The sequence below is a fragment of the Mus musculus genome, chromosome 10 (genome assembly GCF_000001635.26).
Source record: "Mus musculus strain C57BL/6J chromosome 10, GRCm38.p6 C57BL/6J".
Lineage (NCBI taxonomy): Eukaryota > Metazoa > Chordata > Mammalia > Rodentia > Muridae > Mus > Mus musculus.
This window is the reverse complement of record NC_000076.6, coordinates 127,450,627-127,468,906: the sequence shown is the minus strand read 5'-3', so window position 1 is coordinate 127,468,906 and position 18,280 is coordinate 127,450,627. Positions and strand designations below refer to the sequence as shown.

Sequence of the window (18,280 nt, the reverse complement as noted above, 5' to 3'; positions counted from 1 at the left end):
CTTGATAGAGAAGCTAGAGAGAAAACAGATCGGTTTCCTTCTCTATAAATAATCATATCACTAAATATATGGCAACCTGGGAGAACCACTAAAATTCCCTTGTGAGGAGTGACTGGGCTGGGTGTATGTTAGAGATGGGATAAGGATAAAGAACACACTCACACTCCATGTGTTATAGAACCAGAGCTAATTTAGGCCAACACAGCCCCGATCTCTGTCGCTGTTTCAAGACGGGTGGTATGTAGTCCAGTCAGGCCCCAAGCCTGCTATGTGCCAAGGATTCTCCTGCCTGCTTCCTTAGAGCTGGGATTCAGCTATGTGTGGCACTAGACCCAGCTCATGTAGCATGAGGATCAAATCCAGGGCTTCATACATACATCTTAGGAACCAACATGTAGGTTCATACTACCAACTGAGCTTCTCTGATTTAGTTTTAAAGTAGATTTAATTTACTTTTTTATAGGAAGAAGTCCAGTTTGTTGGGTCTGAGAAATGGTGGAGTTATAGAAGGGGCAGCATTTGATAATGGTGGCCTATTTATCAATGGACTAAGACTTCCAAAAAACTGGGGAGTTGCTAGTTATTGCCAGTGTAGATGATAAAATTTGGTGTATTATGTATTTTCAAAAACATAAAATAGACAGAAATGTATGGTGTTTTACTAGTAATATTCTGGACTATGATCCAAAACAGGGTAAGCAGTCAGTCCAGGATCTGCATTTTAAATTACATTTCTTCTTCTTTGAGACAGGGGGTTATGCAGCTCAAGCTTGCCTCAAACCACCTAGGCAGCCAAGGATGACCCTGACCTTCTGACCACCCTGCCTCCCCGTCCTGAGTGCTGGGATTCCAGGTGTGTACCACGATCCCCACATTCTTGCACTGCTCCTGACCCTAGGTCCTTGGTATACTGAGTATGTCCTCCCCAGCTCAATCACATCACCAGCACCTAACCCAGGTTTAAAAATTCTCTTGTTCGTACATCTTTGTTTCTTCTTTTAATTTATTCATTTATGTGAAACAGGGTCTCACTACAGCCCTGGCTGTCCTAGGACTCACTATGTAGACAGACCATGTTGGCCATGACTCTATCTCTTCCCCAATAATGGGATCAAAGGTGTGCACCACCATACCCAGTTGTTTAAGTTATGTGTATATGTGGGTGTCAGCAGGGAGCCTTTGCTTGCTATGTGCCCAGAAGAAGGTGTAACGATAAGCATTTCTGAGCTTCCTAATGTAAGTGCTGGGAACTGAACTCGGGACCTGTGCAAGATCACTATGTGCTTTTTTTTTTTTTTTTTTTTTTTTTTTTTTAAAAGGAGGAGAATTAAAGCAGCTCCTCCATTGTTTTTTTTTTTTTTTTTTTTTTTAAAGATTTATTTATTTATTATATGTAAGTACACTGTAGCTGTCCTCAGACACTCCAGAAGAGGGCGTCAGATCTCGTTACGGATGGTTGTGAGCCACCATGTGGTTGCTGGGATTTGAACTTCGGACCTTCGGAAGAGCAGTCGGGTGCTCTTACCCACTGAGCCATCTCACCAGCCCCCACTATGTGCTTTTAACTGCTGGGCATTGTTCTAGTCCCACTTCTATTTGTAATTGCTAGTCATTTTTTATATCTGTGTGTGAAGGTCAGAGGATACCCCCAGGGGCTAGTTCTCTCCTCCACCACCTGACTCCTGGGGCTGAACTCAGGTCACCAGGGTTGGTGGCAGCTGCATTTGCCTGCTGAGCCATCTCACTGGTCTTCACCTAGGTCTTTAATCAAAAACACAGTCTGATTTTTCAGGCTTTGAAAAAAATATTCGGAGAGGTGAGGGCTGCACCTGCTTACCCAATTCTTCAAGCTATTATCTGCACAGTTTGGTGTAGCCTGATGCTCCCAGGAAACATCACTCTTAGCAGTGAATCTGAATTAGGCTTCAAATAGAACTGAGAGGAAGAAGGGCTGTCTGAAAGGAGCTGGTGTGGGACAATAAAAGAACAGTGGACAGAATCAGCCTCGGCCTCGCCACTTACAGCCACAGAAACTGGGGCTCACTACTCCATCTCTACCTTCGGTTTCTTCTGATAAAAACCAGTTCATCAGGTCAATACACTGAGAAAGTTGAACCGGGTAAGACAGAGCTGAGCAGATCTAAGAAAGGCACTGTTCTCGGGGATAATTATGACTACACAGTATATACTATCTAGCAGAATTTTGTGTTTTCTTAAATGTGACAATTGTACATATCTTTGGTACTATCAACAGTGCAAAGCCCACTCAGCCTCTGGTTTTCAGACGGACTTCAAGGTGGCACTGTCTAAAAAGAAGAGTCAGAGGGGGATGGAGAGATGGCTCAGTGGTTAAGAACACTGGATGCTCTCCCACAACACCTGAGTTTGATTCCGAGGACCTCATGGCAGCTCACAAGTGTCTGTAATGTCTTCCAGAGAATTCAATGCCCTCTTTTAGCCTCTGTGGGCACTGCCCGGATGTGGTGCATAGACACTTACACACACAAAATAAATCTTAAAAATTTTTTAAAAATGTAAATTCTCTATCCTTGCTAACAGTGGGGGATGTCTTTCTCCTTTTTCCACTTCCTTTTAAGATTTATTTTTATTGATACGTATGTGTGTATCTTTGTGTGGAGTGTCACTGCTTGTGGAGGCCAGGGGTCATCCGATCCCCTGCGATTCGCCTGATGTGAATGTTGCAAAGGAGCTAAGGCCTTCTGTAGGAGTGGCGCACACTGGCAACCACTGAGCATCTCAGCTTCAGCAAGGCCAACAGGTGAGGACAACTAGAGCTTTAAAGTGAGACCTATATTCTGAGTCTCCTATCGCACTCAGTTAGTACTGAGATATGGTGTTAAACACTCAGGCCCTCTGCACTCTGCAGCTTTCCTGTTGGTAAATCAGGAGAACAGATTTACAGTGAGTTGGTGCCAGCATAAAGTATTCCTCTCACATCCATCCTATATTATCCCTCAGAACGGGAATGAGAGGTTAAAATGCAAGATTTTATGATGTTTGTTTTGTTTAAAAAGTAAGAGTATTGGGTACTGGAGAAGTTAGTACAGCGAGGAACAGGAGCTCTCCTCATGACGAAGGGTAAGCAACAGACAGTAAAGGACATTCTCTAGGTCCACTCTAATGCACACCTATTCTCTCTGGGACATTATACTGTCTCAAGGTAAAACCACACACACACACACACACACAGATTCATATATGTATTTATATATGTGCATATATTATCTTTCCTAGAGACACAAAACAGTCCCTGTTCTAGGTTCAGATATCAGCTGTCCACAGCTTTCCACAGACTAAGCAAAGGCAATCTACAGAACCATCCTTTACCTTATGTGTATGTTTGAACCTCTTGAAAGTGCCGAGTTCTACCCCATATGTGTGTGTGTGTGTGTGTGTGTGTGTGTGTGTGTGAGTGAGTGTGGAGGGGGTGGGGAGCAGCACCTGCCTGGCCCGGCCTGTCTCACACAGCTGGTGTCCCCTTCCCCGTCTACTCCAGACCCAGTGACACTGGCAACAATAAAGTCACTGAGGTGGAGCCTTTTTCTCCCAAAAGGAAAAAAAGAATCCAGTATTGCAAAACTTACAAATTTAATTATTCCACAAGCAGCCATGCATGGAGCAAACTCACTCACTCCACTGAAAAGATTACAGCAAAACAAAATTAAAAATAAAAAGGAGAGATATAGATCACACACAGGTACCTAAAAATCTGCCTTCTCTTGTGAGAGCTAGAAGAAAAGGCTTCTTTGGAGAGTCTGTTGGTTAACATCAAAAAACAAAACAAAACAAGAGTAGCATCATTATAGGATTCTATTAGCCTCCCTGATAGAGCCAAGCAGCAGGCAGAAAGCAAGCTGAGTGACTGTACTAACCTGATGTCATTCAGATATCCATTCTGGCCGGTCTAGATAGAGGAGAAAACGGAAAATAACTCATAAGAAAATAATAAGGCACAACAGAAAAGGATGTCCACGATGCTATGAACACTCATACTCTTCAAACCCAAACTCTCACCCATCAACAGGGAGGGAGCAAGGCTAGGGTGACCCACACCGCCTTACCCCAGACCAGTTTCTCACCTGTCGTGTGAAAACATTTGGCAGGTTTAGCCTTTCCACAGCATTTAAAATGCAGGTGGGTAAGGGGAGAAGTGTCAGAGGAGGGACAGGAAAGCCACAAGCCTCATTACCCCCCCTACCCCAGCTCTACATTCATTGCTCTAGCAGTGAACTGAGTGTGATGATTGCCATACGTTATCTCAAGCACGGTCAAAGGAAGGGGGCATGAAAAGGAAACTTCATTTTTTGGAAATTAACCTCAGTGGCTGTTTCTCTTTCTGCCCTTTGTTTGGCCACATGAAAGGCGCTGTGCCTTGAGTCCCATCATAGGTGAGATATTGGGGATGCAGATACTTTTTAGGGCCTAAAAAAAGGAGGACATTGAAGTCTGAGACAGTTCCACCAGGATCATTTTCTGACAAAGCCACTGAGCTGAGTGAAGTGAGCCCCGTGGTGGACCCCAAACCTTCGGAAAGGCACTGAGGATGGGCGTCCAGCTGTTGAGCACAGCAGGCTCTGCACAGGGCAGCGCAGGCTCTAGAGAAGGCTGCAGCAGCAGCATTTCCATCCGAACACCCTTCTTGGCACTTCCCGTTCTTCCGGGCCTGTCCTTGTCCTCCTCACTCTACCCTTCCTCATTCCCTCTGACTGGGCGGGCTCCTCTCCACAGGAGTCTTTGGAGGGTGGTGGGCTTTGGCCATTTCTCCTCATCTAGATCTTCTGACATTCCCGAGGCCTCTACTACAAGAGCTAGGAAATACTGAAACAAAAGTGATAAATCCACAAGGATTTAACAAAGAATACATGTATTAGCAGAGGCTTGAGAGACTAGAAATCAGGAAGAAAAGGGAGAGAAGCACTAACTTTGCCTTTGCTATGGCTGTAGGTAGCTACGTCCCATTACGGTGACAACCAGCTCAATGCCCTGAAAGAAGCCATCTGTGCTTTCAGACAACAGGGCTCTGCCAGGGCCTGACACAGTGAGGCTGGGGAGTACACACACAGTCAGCTATGCTGTCACTGCTGTACTACCTCATCTAAGAGTCCAGAGCAGAGCACGCTATCAAGAGGTAGCTTCCATTAGGCTGTGACCATGGACACTAGCGCCAGAGTCTACAGCAAACACCAGCACTCTGGTTAACTAGCATTGTTATGCTAGGCTGTTACCAAATCTCTGTGTCTTAGATTCTTCTTTATAAAGTGAGAGAAATAATTAAAATTACTTTACAGACCTGTTGTGAAGATGACATAAGTTAACCTACAAGAAATGCCTAAAAGATAGCAAGTACGACATAAGCATTTCTATTCACAATTTAGGGTCATCCTGGCCATAACCGTGACATCTCTCCTCTCATTCTACCCACCTGGTTTGCAGGTAATGTGCTGAAGTCTCTTGAGTAGGAATAATTTGGAGGACAGACTTTTCTGACTCATAATGGAAATCTATATAATAGAAGGTAAGAAGACTGCCTCTTGAATCCTAGGCCAGAAAGCTTGTTGTGTGCCACTTTCCATAAGGATTCTTAAAAGCACTTGGCTCTCTGTCTAGACAACGAACAAACATTTTTTCTGGAGTGGAGACCATTATTTTTCTGAGTGAGGTGATGATGAAAAGACACACACATTGTTTTGTGTGCGTTTGTGTGTGATATAAAAATGGGAGCGGTGTCTTGATGAAAGAAGAAGAACAGAGGAACGGTGGGAGAGCAGTGTCCATCCACATGATTTAAACCTCCTTTGTTGCTAAGATATTACTCTGTCTGGGTCCACGTGTTTTGAAGATCTGTTCTTCTGTTGCTAATCTAACTTGTCCCTGCAATCCTGCTCTACATCTCTTAGACTAACAGGCAAAGGCAACTAGACACAGGGTCACAAGTGCATTTGATATGGCCCACAGTTCTTAAAGATAAAGTTACCTAAGCTGGCTGACTGTTGCCCTTTGGACCATAAAGCCACTCCTGTTCTAGGAGCAAGGTAAGAAATACAGGAAGAGGGGGCTTCCTGTCCCAGTAGTGTCCTGTGCTTGGGGACTGTGGGACCTGTAGAGGATGCCGCCAGAACAGCCCTTTAATAAAGAAAGCATCAATATATCCTAAAAACAAACTGGCCAAACAAGATGTGTGTTGAGCCTGTATGGAATCTGAGTCTTCTCCTGAGAAGCAAAGATGTGTAGAACAGACAGCAGGAGTTGGAAGGGCGAGTGGGAGGAGAGTGGGCAGGAGAGACTTAGGGCCCTTCATCAGCTCTGCCAAAACCAATTCCCTTTCCAGTCTAGTCATAGTTACCAAATTCAGCCACTCCAAGTCTTGGCTCTCTTTGTATAGCACACAGCAGAATGTATTCCAACACAAGTGAAACCCTGCAGCTTCTCAAGAAGCCACGCTCAGGGTTAGAGGTCAAATCTTGGACTGACCGATGTTGGTGAAAAGAAAAGAAAAAGAAACAAAAGACCCAGCAACATTTATGGAGGGTTCATTCCATTCACAGTGCCAGAGATTAAGAGCTAAAAGCTATGGTCTGACAACTCTCAGAAGCTACACTTACCTCTCGGGCAAATATTCTCTCTCGGACCCTTTGATATTCCTCCTCTCTCTCTTCTATTGACTTGCTCCTCCTTCCATCCTGCAATGGAACTCTCATCTAGATCGGTGAGCAGAATTAAGCTAGTTAAGTTCTCCTCGTACTGCAAGCTCACTGCACACCAGCAAGGAAGAGAAACTGGGAAAGTTTACAGTTGCCATAAAAAAAAAAAAAAAAGGAAAATAAAGAAATAAAGTAAAATTTCCACTGGGCACATCTGACCATGCAGTTTGGGAGATCAGCTTTTCTGGATGGTAGAGGACTTTTCCCACCCTCCCCCAAACCCCAAATATCAAGAACAACAACTATGTATAAGGATTGGGTCGATTCCTTGGGGTACTCAGGTACTGCTCAGTCAGTAAAGATCAAGAAAACAGCCTGGGAAAATAAACAACAGTGCTTTAGAGGGCAAGTGAGGGGAAGAAGGACGCTGAAAGGGCACAGATGTAAGTGTTTAGCACAGCTGAACACAGAGGAGGGTTACAGAACTACACTGAGCAGGACCCTTCTTCAGTCACTACTGCCACATCCTAGCAACCCAAGTCAAGCAGGACTTAGTAGAATCTCCAGAGTGAGATTCTCACTCACTCAAAGACTAAGCATTGTTCTCATCTTAATTACAGCAATTGAGGGGAGTTGAGGAGACAGAAATACGAAGAGAACAGCGCAACACAGGAGAGAAAGAGAGAACAAATGGAAAGAAATGAGCAGAGAAAGGAACAGATAAATGAGGCACAGTGAAAAGAGGAGAGGAAGACAGCAAGGGTAGAGGAGGAGACGGGGGACAGAGAGACGTTCATGTTCTCTGACAGAGTGACAGACCAATGTTGGATGGGCAAATGACCACTCTGGCTAGCCACCACCTAGCTTCCCACCACCATTTTTCCTCTTGATGCTCTTTGTGAACCCTGTCCTGGGCCAGTGTAACAGAACCCTTCTCTACGTGACCACAAAGGCAAGGAGCTCCAAGAGGGAACCCATTACTCAATGTCATCACACTACAGGCAACTCTGACCTTCAGTCAGAGGCTCCAGATGAATCTCTGAGGAACCCACTGTTCTAGGCCAAAACTCTCTCTCTCTTTACCTGTTTCTAAAGGCAGCTCCAGACTTCTAGGGTCTTAGATCTAATTAGATAAGATACTGTCCTCCACACACTTTGGATCCTGTATTCTACTAATGTGTTTATCAGCTGTATTACAAGGAGACACAAGGCCCTCGACAAGCTGCCCAGCTTCGAGCACAGCATACCCATGGCAGGGTAGAAAGCATAACTGGGCATCAAGGTGAATCCCGCTGCAGACTCCCAGTAAACTTACTTCAGGCAAGTAACGTAACATCTGGTAGACTCAACATTTTTATGTGTAAAGTGGGGTTAGTAACCCCATTTACATTGGGTTGTGGAAAGGATTAAAAGAGATAACATATATGTTTAAACCAAAGCTCAGCTCAGGGAAAACAATAAAATAATAATACTATGTTTGTTACTAATACCACAGCCAGAAAGCACACAGAATCTACTCTACTAGGGACCAAGCTTGAAGCTGTGAGAGGAAAAGTTCACAGTAGAAACAGATTCCATTCCATTCCAATGCGCCTGTGGGCCTGAGTACTTCCTGATCCATGAAGAGGGGCTTTGGGGAAATGTAGAGAAGGGCATCAGGATGGAAAGGCTTTTTCTTGTTTTACAAAAATTTGTCTTTTGTAGTTTTCTTTGCTTTCATTCAGACCCAGCGTGTTTGTCCACATTAGATAGTGGTGTCTTTCTTAAAAGGACTCCCTTTCATATTCAAGTAGCAAGCAACAAGGTCCTGGTCTCAAGACCACATAGAATCTCATGAAACCCAAGTGTGACTGTAGACATGAGGTACTGTTATATGGTTACTACTCCTCACCAAGACTCACACTGGTTCTACCTGACCACACTCTTCAAATCTAATTCCCTTTGGCAGCCAAGCAGATGTAGGATAACTCTAAGCTCCCCACTTAGCTAAGAAAGCTAATCCTCAATCATTTGCTACCTAAAGGGACAAAGGTCAGCACAGCAGCCAGCCCCACCGTAAGTGAGGGGATAGGACAGTGTAGCATGTTTACTGCTTAGTTCCACAGGAGTGGATCCAAAGGGACCTGAGTTCCCAGCACTCAAAGTCAGATTAACTCACCATGGTGAAAGGAGCTGGGAAAGATGAAGTAGTTTATCAAAGGGGATCAAAGACACACCTCTGTAACTGGTTAAATTAGACCATAACTTTGCCAGTTTAAGGCCAGCCCTTGGCTAGAAGAGTGGAAATGGGATAAAGTAACTTTTGGTTATTTTGGTAGCTCCCAGTGTAAATTCTGCAAGACAGGGAGGGGTTGAGCAAAGAGATGACACTGAAGTCAGCTACATCAAGGCTGACACAGGGAGAAACCTTGTTTGTCCAAAATGAAACGTAGTTACAAGTTAGAGGCAAACCTAAAGAGCTGTGGGCCAAATGAGACCTCAGCACCCTGTCTCTCTGGGGCCTTGAGCACGGCAACTGTAGCCAGTCCTCAGTGGGAAGCCCCAACAACTCAGGAGAACAGCGCTGTGTAGTTTTCCATTTTAAGATATTTTCAATTTTTTCCATTCCCCCAAATCCTTCTCCCTTCCCAGTTTCTCTCTTTATAGGCCCACCCTCTTCCATTCTTCACCTGGTTATCATCTCGGTCCATACTGGCATCATCTCTCTTGAGAATGAACCTCTGTTGAAATTCCGTGTTCTTTTCATCTTTTATATGTTCTGAGAACCTCTGTTCAGGGCTAAGATTTGTAAAGAAATGTGAAAAGAAGGAAGGAAAAAGACCTTTTTGTTAGGGAGAAGAACTTCTACACACACTTCTCCTAAATTCCTTATCTCTATTCAAGAGAATTTTTGCTGTTAGGAATCACCACAAAAGTGAAAAGGTCACATGAAGGTTCAAGTGAAATCTTTGTGTGACGTTCCCTCCCCTTTATTGAGACAGCAACTTGTATAGTAGCTCTCAACTCCTGAGTCTTCTGCCTCGATCTGAGTGCTAGGATTGCAGGTGCACACCACTACATGATGTCTGTTCTTTGGTGTAACACCTCTTCATTCAAGGTTGTGTCTGGCCTATGCAAGGTGCACAGAAGCTAGGGCCAGTCTTCATGAACTATCTCTAATCAGAATCTATCTCTAATATCTCACAGAAGTAGGAATTGATGAGATACCCTCCCCCTTCCTCGGATTCTCTATCTTCCTCTTCTATCCTTGCTGGTTATCCCACGAGAACTGTCCAATCAATGGTCTCTCCTTACATCCTCGTGCTGCTGGTTTTGTTGATGATGACAGCTTTCCCTGTTTGATCAACATTGTGGTCCATCCCAAAGTAGGCAGCTACCCGATGTAATAGCATCCGGTGATATGAGGTCATCTGAGGGAACTTCTTGAACTGGTTGCTGAAGGGATAGCAGGGTAATGAAAAGTAAAAGAAGACAGCAACAACAGAAGCCAACTAATTCTTCTTAGTAGTGGAAGACCATATTTTGTACATGAATGTGTTCCAGCCCCTAGCAACACTGCTTGTTCCCATTGCGTGGTGCTACCTAAGGCCTCGCTTCCACCCATCTGAATGTTGTCAGCTAAAGGAAAATGGGGGAAGAGTATATCTGGGGCAAAAACCTAGCTGCTAAAAACAATATAAACTCTTGTTGGCTCAAGTTTAAATTTTCAAGATTGTTTCTTTCTCTGTCTTTTTTTTTTTTTTAAAGAATCATTTATTTTATATATATAATGAGTACACTGTTGCTGTCTTCAGACACACCAGAAGAGGGCATCAGATCCCATTACAGATGGTTGTGAGCCACCACGTGGTTGCTGGGAATTGAACTCAGGACCTCTGGAAGAGCAGTTGGTGCTCTTAACCTCTGAGCCATCTCTCCAGCCCCTCTCCCAAATTCTTTCTCCCAGGGAGTAATTACTTCCATACATTCTTCCTTTGAGGAAAGACTGATGCCCTAGGCTGTCCCCACTTCCTCCCAAGTGCATTTAGTTCATCAGAGAAACCTACTTGTTGTCATTGATGAAGTCCAGAATCTCTTGCTCTAACTTTAGCAGCATCATTCTGTCCCTGTTTAAACAAGATTAAAACAAGCAATTCATATAAACACACTCTATGCTTGTGAATGTGTACATTATTCTCATCCCACCCAGGACTCAGAGGGCTCTAATGCAGCTATGACTTTGTTCATCCACCAGTCACTCGCTTGCTCCTGTAGAACTTTAACCAGTGAGCACGTAAGCATTACGCTCTAAGTCATTATACTCTTCTTCTACAACACTGTTGTCAACTCGTCAAAACACAGAAATCTCAATGTGACAATATTCCAAATACTTCAAAAATAAAAAACAATACTTTAGAAGAATTAAGAAGCAGTGGGCATTCTATATTCTAATAATAGCACATGCTGGAGGGAATCTGTTTGGCTTCAGAGTCCCGCTGCCCCCACCCCCTTCCCCACACACCAATCATGTTATTACCTTGGGTTCTTTTTCAGTGTATTTACAAGAAATTCATGTAGATCTATTCCAGTGGAGTCGGTATATTCTTGGCTGGAGTCTAGAACCAAAACAAAAGAAATTTAAAAGAAATGAAACTGCTTTCATGGTATCTAATTTTAAACAAAAGACACTGTCTACACAGATGTTATGAAACTAGGACACTAGAACTAAACTAAAGGTCTCAGCATGAAACCCTGAATGGCATTTACTGTCAGCTCTGTGAGGCTCCCATCAAGGACTGGGCTGTGATAAACCACTGATCTAGCATGTGTACTGTCTGAGGTTCAATCCCAAGTATTGCTAAAAAAAAAAAAAAAAAAAAAAACAAAACAACAAAAGGAGAAGCTATGGGCTGAGGGAACAGCTTGGTGGGCACAGTCAGACCCCAAGCACCCTCATGAGAGCTGAGCCAGCACTGGGAACAGAGGTGAAGACAGGCAGCTCTGTGGAACCCACTACCCAGTAAGTTTGGTTCAATCAGTTCTAGGTTCAGTGTAGAAACTGTCTCAAAAAAGAAGGTGGAGAATCTGGGGAGGTGCTCAGGGCTGGAGGTGCTTATTGCCACAGCTGGTGAGCTGAACTTGATTCCCAGAACTTACTCAGTGGAAGGAGAGAACTAACTCCTGAGAGTTGTCTCTGATCTCCACACAATAGATATCACACAAACAAAAAATAAACAAACACAGAAATATGTGTAAAAAAATATAATAAGGTAGAGGGCAAAAGAAGGACACCGGACTTCAACCTCTGGCCTCCACACATATGAACATGTACACACACACCACACACATGCACACACACACACAGTCCAACAACAGAAGGATGTCTATTTGGGCTACAGTACTATGTCAATATGACAGTAAATGCTATTTCACATTAGTAAGTATTTACTGAGTGTCCTGGTCAGGATGAAGCAGGTTGTATTACTAATGGAAACAGCTAAGGGAAATCACAGCTGAACTTTCCAAAATCTCAGGAAATTTGTCAGCAGCTTTAGTTGCTTTGTCAAATACAATTTTTCAAAGACTAAAAAATTTTGAGTGTATGTGTGGTGTGTGATGTGTGGTGTATAGCATGTGTGGTTTATGGTTAGTGTGTGTGTGTGTGTGTGTTTGGGGGGTTATGTAGATACACAAGCCCTGGTACAGGGAGAGGTCAGACCACAACTGTGTAGTCACTTTTTTCCTTATATCTTTGCATGGATTCCAGGGATTGAATTCAGGTTGTTAGGCTTGCAGTGCAAACATTTTTACCACGGAGCTATTTTGCTACACCACCTCAAATATGATAATTTTTATAGACTGTATCTTTAAAACCAGAGTCTAATAAGCAAAAGAGGATCTGTATTATAAACCATAACATGACAGGGCAGGGTGCTGTTCAGTTGTTAGAGTGCTTACTTAACCTAAATGAAGCCCTGGATTGATCTCAACACCCTTAAACTGGCACAGTTTTCCCAGTACTCAGGAGATAGAGGCAGAAGGAGAGAGTGTCAAAGCCAGCCCAAAGTACATGAGACCCTGCTCCGGAAGGAAGGAAGGAAGGAAGGAAGGAAGGAAGGAAGGAAGGAAGGAAGGAAGGAAGGAAGGAAGATGGATGGATGGATGGATGGATGGGATGGATGGATGGATGGATGGATAGATAGATAGATAGATAGATAGATAGTGTGATAGATAGATAGATAGATAGATAGATAGATAGTGTGATAGATAGATAGATAGATAGATAGATAGATAGATAGATAGATAGATAGATAGATAGATAGATAGATAGTGTGATTACTCACACCGCCGTCTGTCCTGGAGCATAAACAGCCAGCACTGACAACGCTGCCCTATTCTAGGACGTGTCAGTCCTGACAGACCTCGCCGTGCTATGTAAGGCCCTGAGCAAGACTGGTTAAAGAAGCAAAAAAGTACTTAATATAGTTAGTGACTCCTCCAGGTAACCATGCAGGAAGGAGACACAGAACTGCAGTAGGTTCAGGGTGTCAAGACAGAAAGAAAGAACACTGTAGATTTTAAGTGCTAGCTGTTCCAGAGGCTAGACAGGAGAATTCAAGGCCTGTCTGGACTAAAAACTAAATTCAAAGACAGCCTGGGAAACTTAGTGAGATTAGGCCTCAAAGTAATAGATGGGTGGAGATCTAGCTTAGTGGTAGAGTGCTTGCTTGCCTAACATGTGCCAGGGCTAGGTTCAACCCCTAGCACAAAAGGAGAGCAGAGGAGAGAGTGAGCTGTGGGTGTAGCTTAGCTGGTAGAGGGCACCACATTAAAACCAGGCACAGTGGCACACCCCTGTAATCCTAGGACTCAGGAGGTAGAGGCAGGAAAATCATAAGTTCAAGGTCATCTTCACCTAATGAGCAAGTTATAGGCCAGGTAGCCTACATGAGACCCTGACTCAAAACTAAAGAGAAGGATCTGGAGGGATGGCTTAGCAGTTACACTGCATGCTCTTCCAGAGGCCCTGGGTTTGACTCCCAGCATACGACATGTGGTTCTTTACAGTCTGTAACTCCAGCCCCTGGAGAACTGGCACCCTCTTCTGGGCTGCCTGGGTGCCAGGTATGTACATAGTGCACAGATACACATGCAGGCAAAACATCTATGCACATAAGATAAAATAAAATAAAATAAAATAAAATAAAATAAAATAAAATAAATCTTTAAAAGAAATTGAGATGTTGGCAGTGGTGGTGCATGCCTTTAATTCAGCACTGGGAGTCAGAGGCAGGAGGATATCTATGAGTTCAAGGCAAGCTTGGTCTACATAGTAAATTCCAAGCCAGCAAGAGCTAGTCTATCAAAAATAAATAACAAAATAAAAATAAAATAAGACACCTTCCCCCCAGACAAACAAACAAACAAATAAGGAGGGGAGAGACACACAGACAGTCAAGACAGCACACTGTGGGCCAAAGCTAAGCTGGATGAAAGGACAGCCCTCACCTCTGGATAGCATCTTCCTTGGGACCTTTTCTTTGCTTTTGTCCTTGTCTTCCTTTTCAGAGACATCTTTTGTGGACTTTTCTTCCTCCTTGTCAGAGGGGCAGCTGATGTGCAGTTGAATTATATCCTTAAACAAAAGGAAAGAGGCATAGAATCAAAGCTGGGAAACAGATTGAAGCTCTCCGGCTCGGCTTAACTAAGAGCAGCCGTTGCTCTGATGGCGAAGCCCGTGTGCATTTCCCGGGCTCTCAGGGCAGCTCAGAACATCAGTAATGCTACTTCCAGAGGATCTGACGGCTCTTCTGACATCTGCAGGCATCAGGCACGCACATGACACACAGACAGACATTCAGGCAAAATGTTCACACACGTAAAATAAATCAATCTTTGTACAAACAAACTCTTTTTGTGTTTCCCTCAAAATCTAGTTAGTAAATCTTGGGAGGAAAGATTTATCTTTACTTCATTAAAAAAAAGTGTGTGTATATATGTGTGTGTGCATATGTGTGTTCATGTTTGTGTGTGTCCGTAAACTTGTGAAGGTCAGAGAACCTTGCCTGAGATAGGGTGCTGTGTGTAGTAGTCTGTCCCAGGCTAGTTAGCCTTTGCCTTGCAGAGACTCTTGTCTTTGCCTCTTACTATAGAAGCACATATGGTAGGCATATGAACTCAGCTCCTCATACCTACATGACAAGGCTTTACCCACTGTACTGTAAAAATGGCCACCATAGGCTCATAGTCACCAGGGAGTGGCACTATTTGAAAGGATGAGAAGGTGTGGTCTTGTTGGAGGAAGTGTGTCACTAGGGGTAGGCTCTGAGTTTTCAAAGAACCAAGCCAGGCCCAGTGAGTGGCTCACTTCCTGCTGTCTTTGGATCCTGATGTAGCACTCTCAGCTCCCTGAATGCATGCATGCTGCTATGCTTCCTGCCACTGTGACAGTGGACTAGCCCTCTGAACTGTAAGCCAGTCCAAATTACATGCTTTGCTTTGTAAGAGTTGCTGTGCAACTAAGATACCTACTGGATCATCTCCCCCGCCCTAACTTTATCTTATACAAGAGTGTCTATTGTCTATTGTTAATTACTTTGGGTTTTTTTGTTGTTGCTGTTGTTGTTGTTGTTGTTCCACTGACAGCAGAGGGCAACCTTTTCCTGTCAGAAGTCACAGCTGGAGCTGGGCGTGGTGGCACACACCTTTAATCCCAGCACGCGGGAGGCAGAGGCAGGAGGATTTCTGAGTTCGAGGCCAGCCTGGTCTACAGAGTGAGTTCCAGGACAGCCAGGGCTACACAGAGAAACCCTGTCTTGGAAAAAAAAAAAAAGAAAGAAAGAGAAAAGAAGTCACAGCTGAAGCTCTCTGGCTCTCCTTGCAAGAACAGGGTGGGAAGGGAGTGTCAGGAAGGATGTGTTCAGCCCCAGGTCCTCTGCCCCGGGAGCAAGACATGAAGACTCAAAATCCCCACTGTCACCATGGTAGATTACCACAGGAGCCTTTTTCTTTGTTTCTTTGTTAATGATGTATTTATTCTTATTTTAAGTGCATTGGTTTAGCCTGTGTGTGTATGTATGTGAGGGTGTTGGATCCTCTGGACTATCTGTATTTAACTGGAGTTACAAATAGTTCTGACCTGTCCTGTGGGTGCTGAGAATCACAACTGTAAAGTTTCTCTGGGAGAGCAGCCAGTGCTCCTAATTACTGAGCCATCTCTCCAGTCCCTCCATGTAAGTCTTGGTGGTCCAGGTCTATAATCCTAACACTTGGGATGCAGAGGCTGGAGTATCTAAAGTTCAAAGTCATCTTTGGCTACATATAGAGTTTGAGGCTAATCTGAGATACATAAGACCATGTCTCAAAATAAAATAACACTTTGTTTCTTGATTTCTAGGTCCAGTGTCCATGCTGGGGCTGCTACCATGCTTTACCCAACCACTGTCATGCTCAGAATAAACAGCACACAGGCTTGTAGAGGACCTACCTGGGTGTCTAGTGGCCCATCGACAAATGGAGTGGAGGATTCCTCACAGACTGCCAGACTGCGCACCAACTTGAGTTTGGAATTAGACTGAAAAAAAAACAAAACAAACAAAACAGCACAAAACATCAAAAACTACACCTCATACACACACACACACACACACACACACACACACAAACACACACACCCCTTTGGTGAATGTTTAGAAAACACTTTCTTAGACTCTATTAGTTGCAGTTTCTATTAAGTAGTGTTGTTGTTGTTGTTCTTTTTTTCTTTTATTTTTTTAAAATTGAAACAGGGTCTAGCCTTGTGGCTCTCGCTGCCCTGAAACTCATTATGTAGACCAGGTTAGCATGGGGGAGAATTTGGTGAATATTAATACTCATACAAACAGCCATTCTATAGAAGCCCTGAGTGCACAGAGAAGCCAGCAGCTCAGTATGAACAATACCAAACACTCTCGGGCTCCCTGGGGTCTGTCAGGTGTCATTTCAGGCTCAGATATAGACTGCCTGAATGGGAGAGAACAAACCAGACTCTCCAGTAGGAGATGTATGTATGTACATGTGCATGTAACAGCATTCACATACTCTGTGTGATGTACCCTTGAGATTGAGATACAAAAGGCAGCAAGAAAGCTTTTCTTCTATTTAACCTGAACAAGCCAGGCTCCAATGACACACACTTCTGAACTGCAGAATGGATCATGTCAGAAAGTAAGTGACAGAGGAAGAATGCTCACCTTGGCTCTTTTCCTGGCATGGCCATGACTGGATGTCCGTCTCTGTTGGAAGAGGATTAATTAGAAAATAGGAAAGGTGCAGATAATCAATATTTATAAGCAACGCATGCTAACAACCACACACTAATTACTAACTGGCTTTAAATGCCACCACAGGAAGTCGAAAGTGGATTGGAGTGGTACCGCCCCGTTCCAACTCCAGCAACTGTCATATAGAATAGATCCTATATATCTACTGTCGAAGCACCATTCATCAAGAAGATGAAGAATCAGAAGAAAATAATTTCCAAGGTTTTACATATTGATAAAAGCTTTAGACAAAGCATGGGATCCTCTCCTGACTGTACTCACTGCCAGAGCATGGAGCACTTTTTCCTCATAAGATTGCTCAAAGCAGTCTATTTACTCTATAGCGGAAGTGAAACATGATCCCTCATGCCTCTCTCTCATGTGTTCCAGCTGGCTTTGAACCCACAATATATGTGAGGATGACCTTGAATGTCTGAATCCTACAGGCATCCATTACCATACCTGGTTTATTTTGTGCTAGGGATCAAACTCAGGACTAAGTGCATGCTAGTCAGGCACTGGACCAAGTGAGTTCCTTCTTTTGCTTCCTCATTTGACAGGGTCTCTAAGTAGCCTAGGCTACCCTTGAACTTGCAACTCTCCTGCTTCAACCTCTCAAGCCCTGGAGTCACAGTTGCATGCAACTAAATCCAGTTACTTTATTTGTTATTTGTATATGTGTTTTGCCTGCATGTACATCTGTGCACACGTGCCTGGGTATGAATGGGCATCAGAAGAGGGCATCAGATCCCTTGGAACTGTAATTGTAGACAGCTGTGAGCAGCATGTAGGTTCTGAAAATCAAACCCAGGTCCTCTGGAAAATCATCTAGTTCTCTTACCTCCAGTCTCAATAACATTATTTTAATTATATTTTGTGTGTATGTGCACGTGTGTGTGGAATATAGTGGCAGTAAGTGGATAACTTGCCAGAGTTGTCTGTGGTTTTCCACCACTTGAATTTCAGGGATCAAAATCAGGGTGTCACACTTGGCAACAAGTTTCCCCTCAAGCACCTTCGCCGCCTTTTTTTTTTTTTTTAATATTTATTTATTTTATGAATGTGAGTACACTGTAGCTGTCCTCAGACACACCAGAAGAGGGCATCAGATCTCACTACAGATGGATGTGAGCCACCATGTGGTTGCTGGGAATTGAACTCAGGACCTCTGGAAGAGCAGTCAGTGCTCTTAACCGCTGAGCCATTTCTCCAGCCCCACCTTCGCCTTCTGAGCTGTGTCCAGAACACTTGTCCTATCTCTAGCTGTAGAAATGGAATGGGGAGGACTGGAGAGATGGAGAGAGAGATGGTTAAGAGCACTGACTGCTCTTTCGAAGG

At 43.9% G+C, this 18,280-nt stretch overlaps 1 protein-coding gene across 28 annotated transcripts in view; it reads right to left on the bottom strand.

Moving 5' to 3' along the window:
* Positions 1–18,280, bottom strand: part of R3hdm2 (R3H domain containing 2) — a 119,053-nt gene that overhangs the window by 30,478 nt on the left and 70,295 nt on the right. For 8 of the 28 annotated variants that reach the window (XM_006514153.2, XM_006514160.3, XM_006514154.4 and 5 more), the window contains 10 exons: positions 16,874–16,915; positions 16,129–16,215; positions 14,151–14,277; positions 11,179–11,257; positions 10,709–10,768; positions 9,957–10,097; positions 9,332–9,440; positions 6,624–6,719; positions 3,894–3,925; positions 3,723–3,776 (listed from right to left, as the gene is read on the bottom strand). In XM_006514153.2, the coding sequence (XP_006514216.1) occupies positions 3,723–3,776; positions 3,894–3,925; positions 6,624–6,719; positions 9,332–9,440; positions 9,957–10,097; positions 10,709–10,768; positions 11,179–11,257; positions 14,151–14,277; positions 16,129–16,215; positions 16,874–16,915 (827 nt within the window). Of the gene's footprint in view, positions 1–3,722; positions 3,777–3,893; positions 3,926–6,623; positions 6,720–9,331; positions 9,441–9,956; positions 10,098–10,708; positions 10,769–11,178; positions 11,258–14,150; positions 14,278–16,128; positions 16,216–16,873; positions 16,916–18,280 lie in introns of those variants that run through there. The other 20 variants (XM_006514161.3, XM_030245287.1, XM_030245293.1 and 17 more) reach the window with 6 other exon arrangements.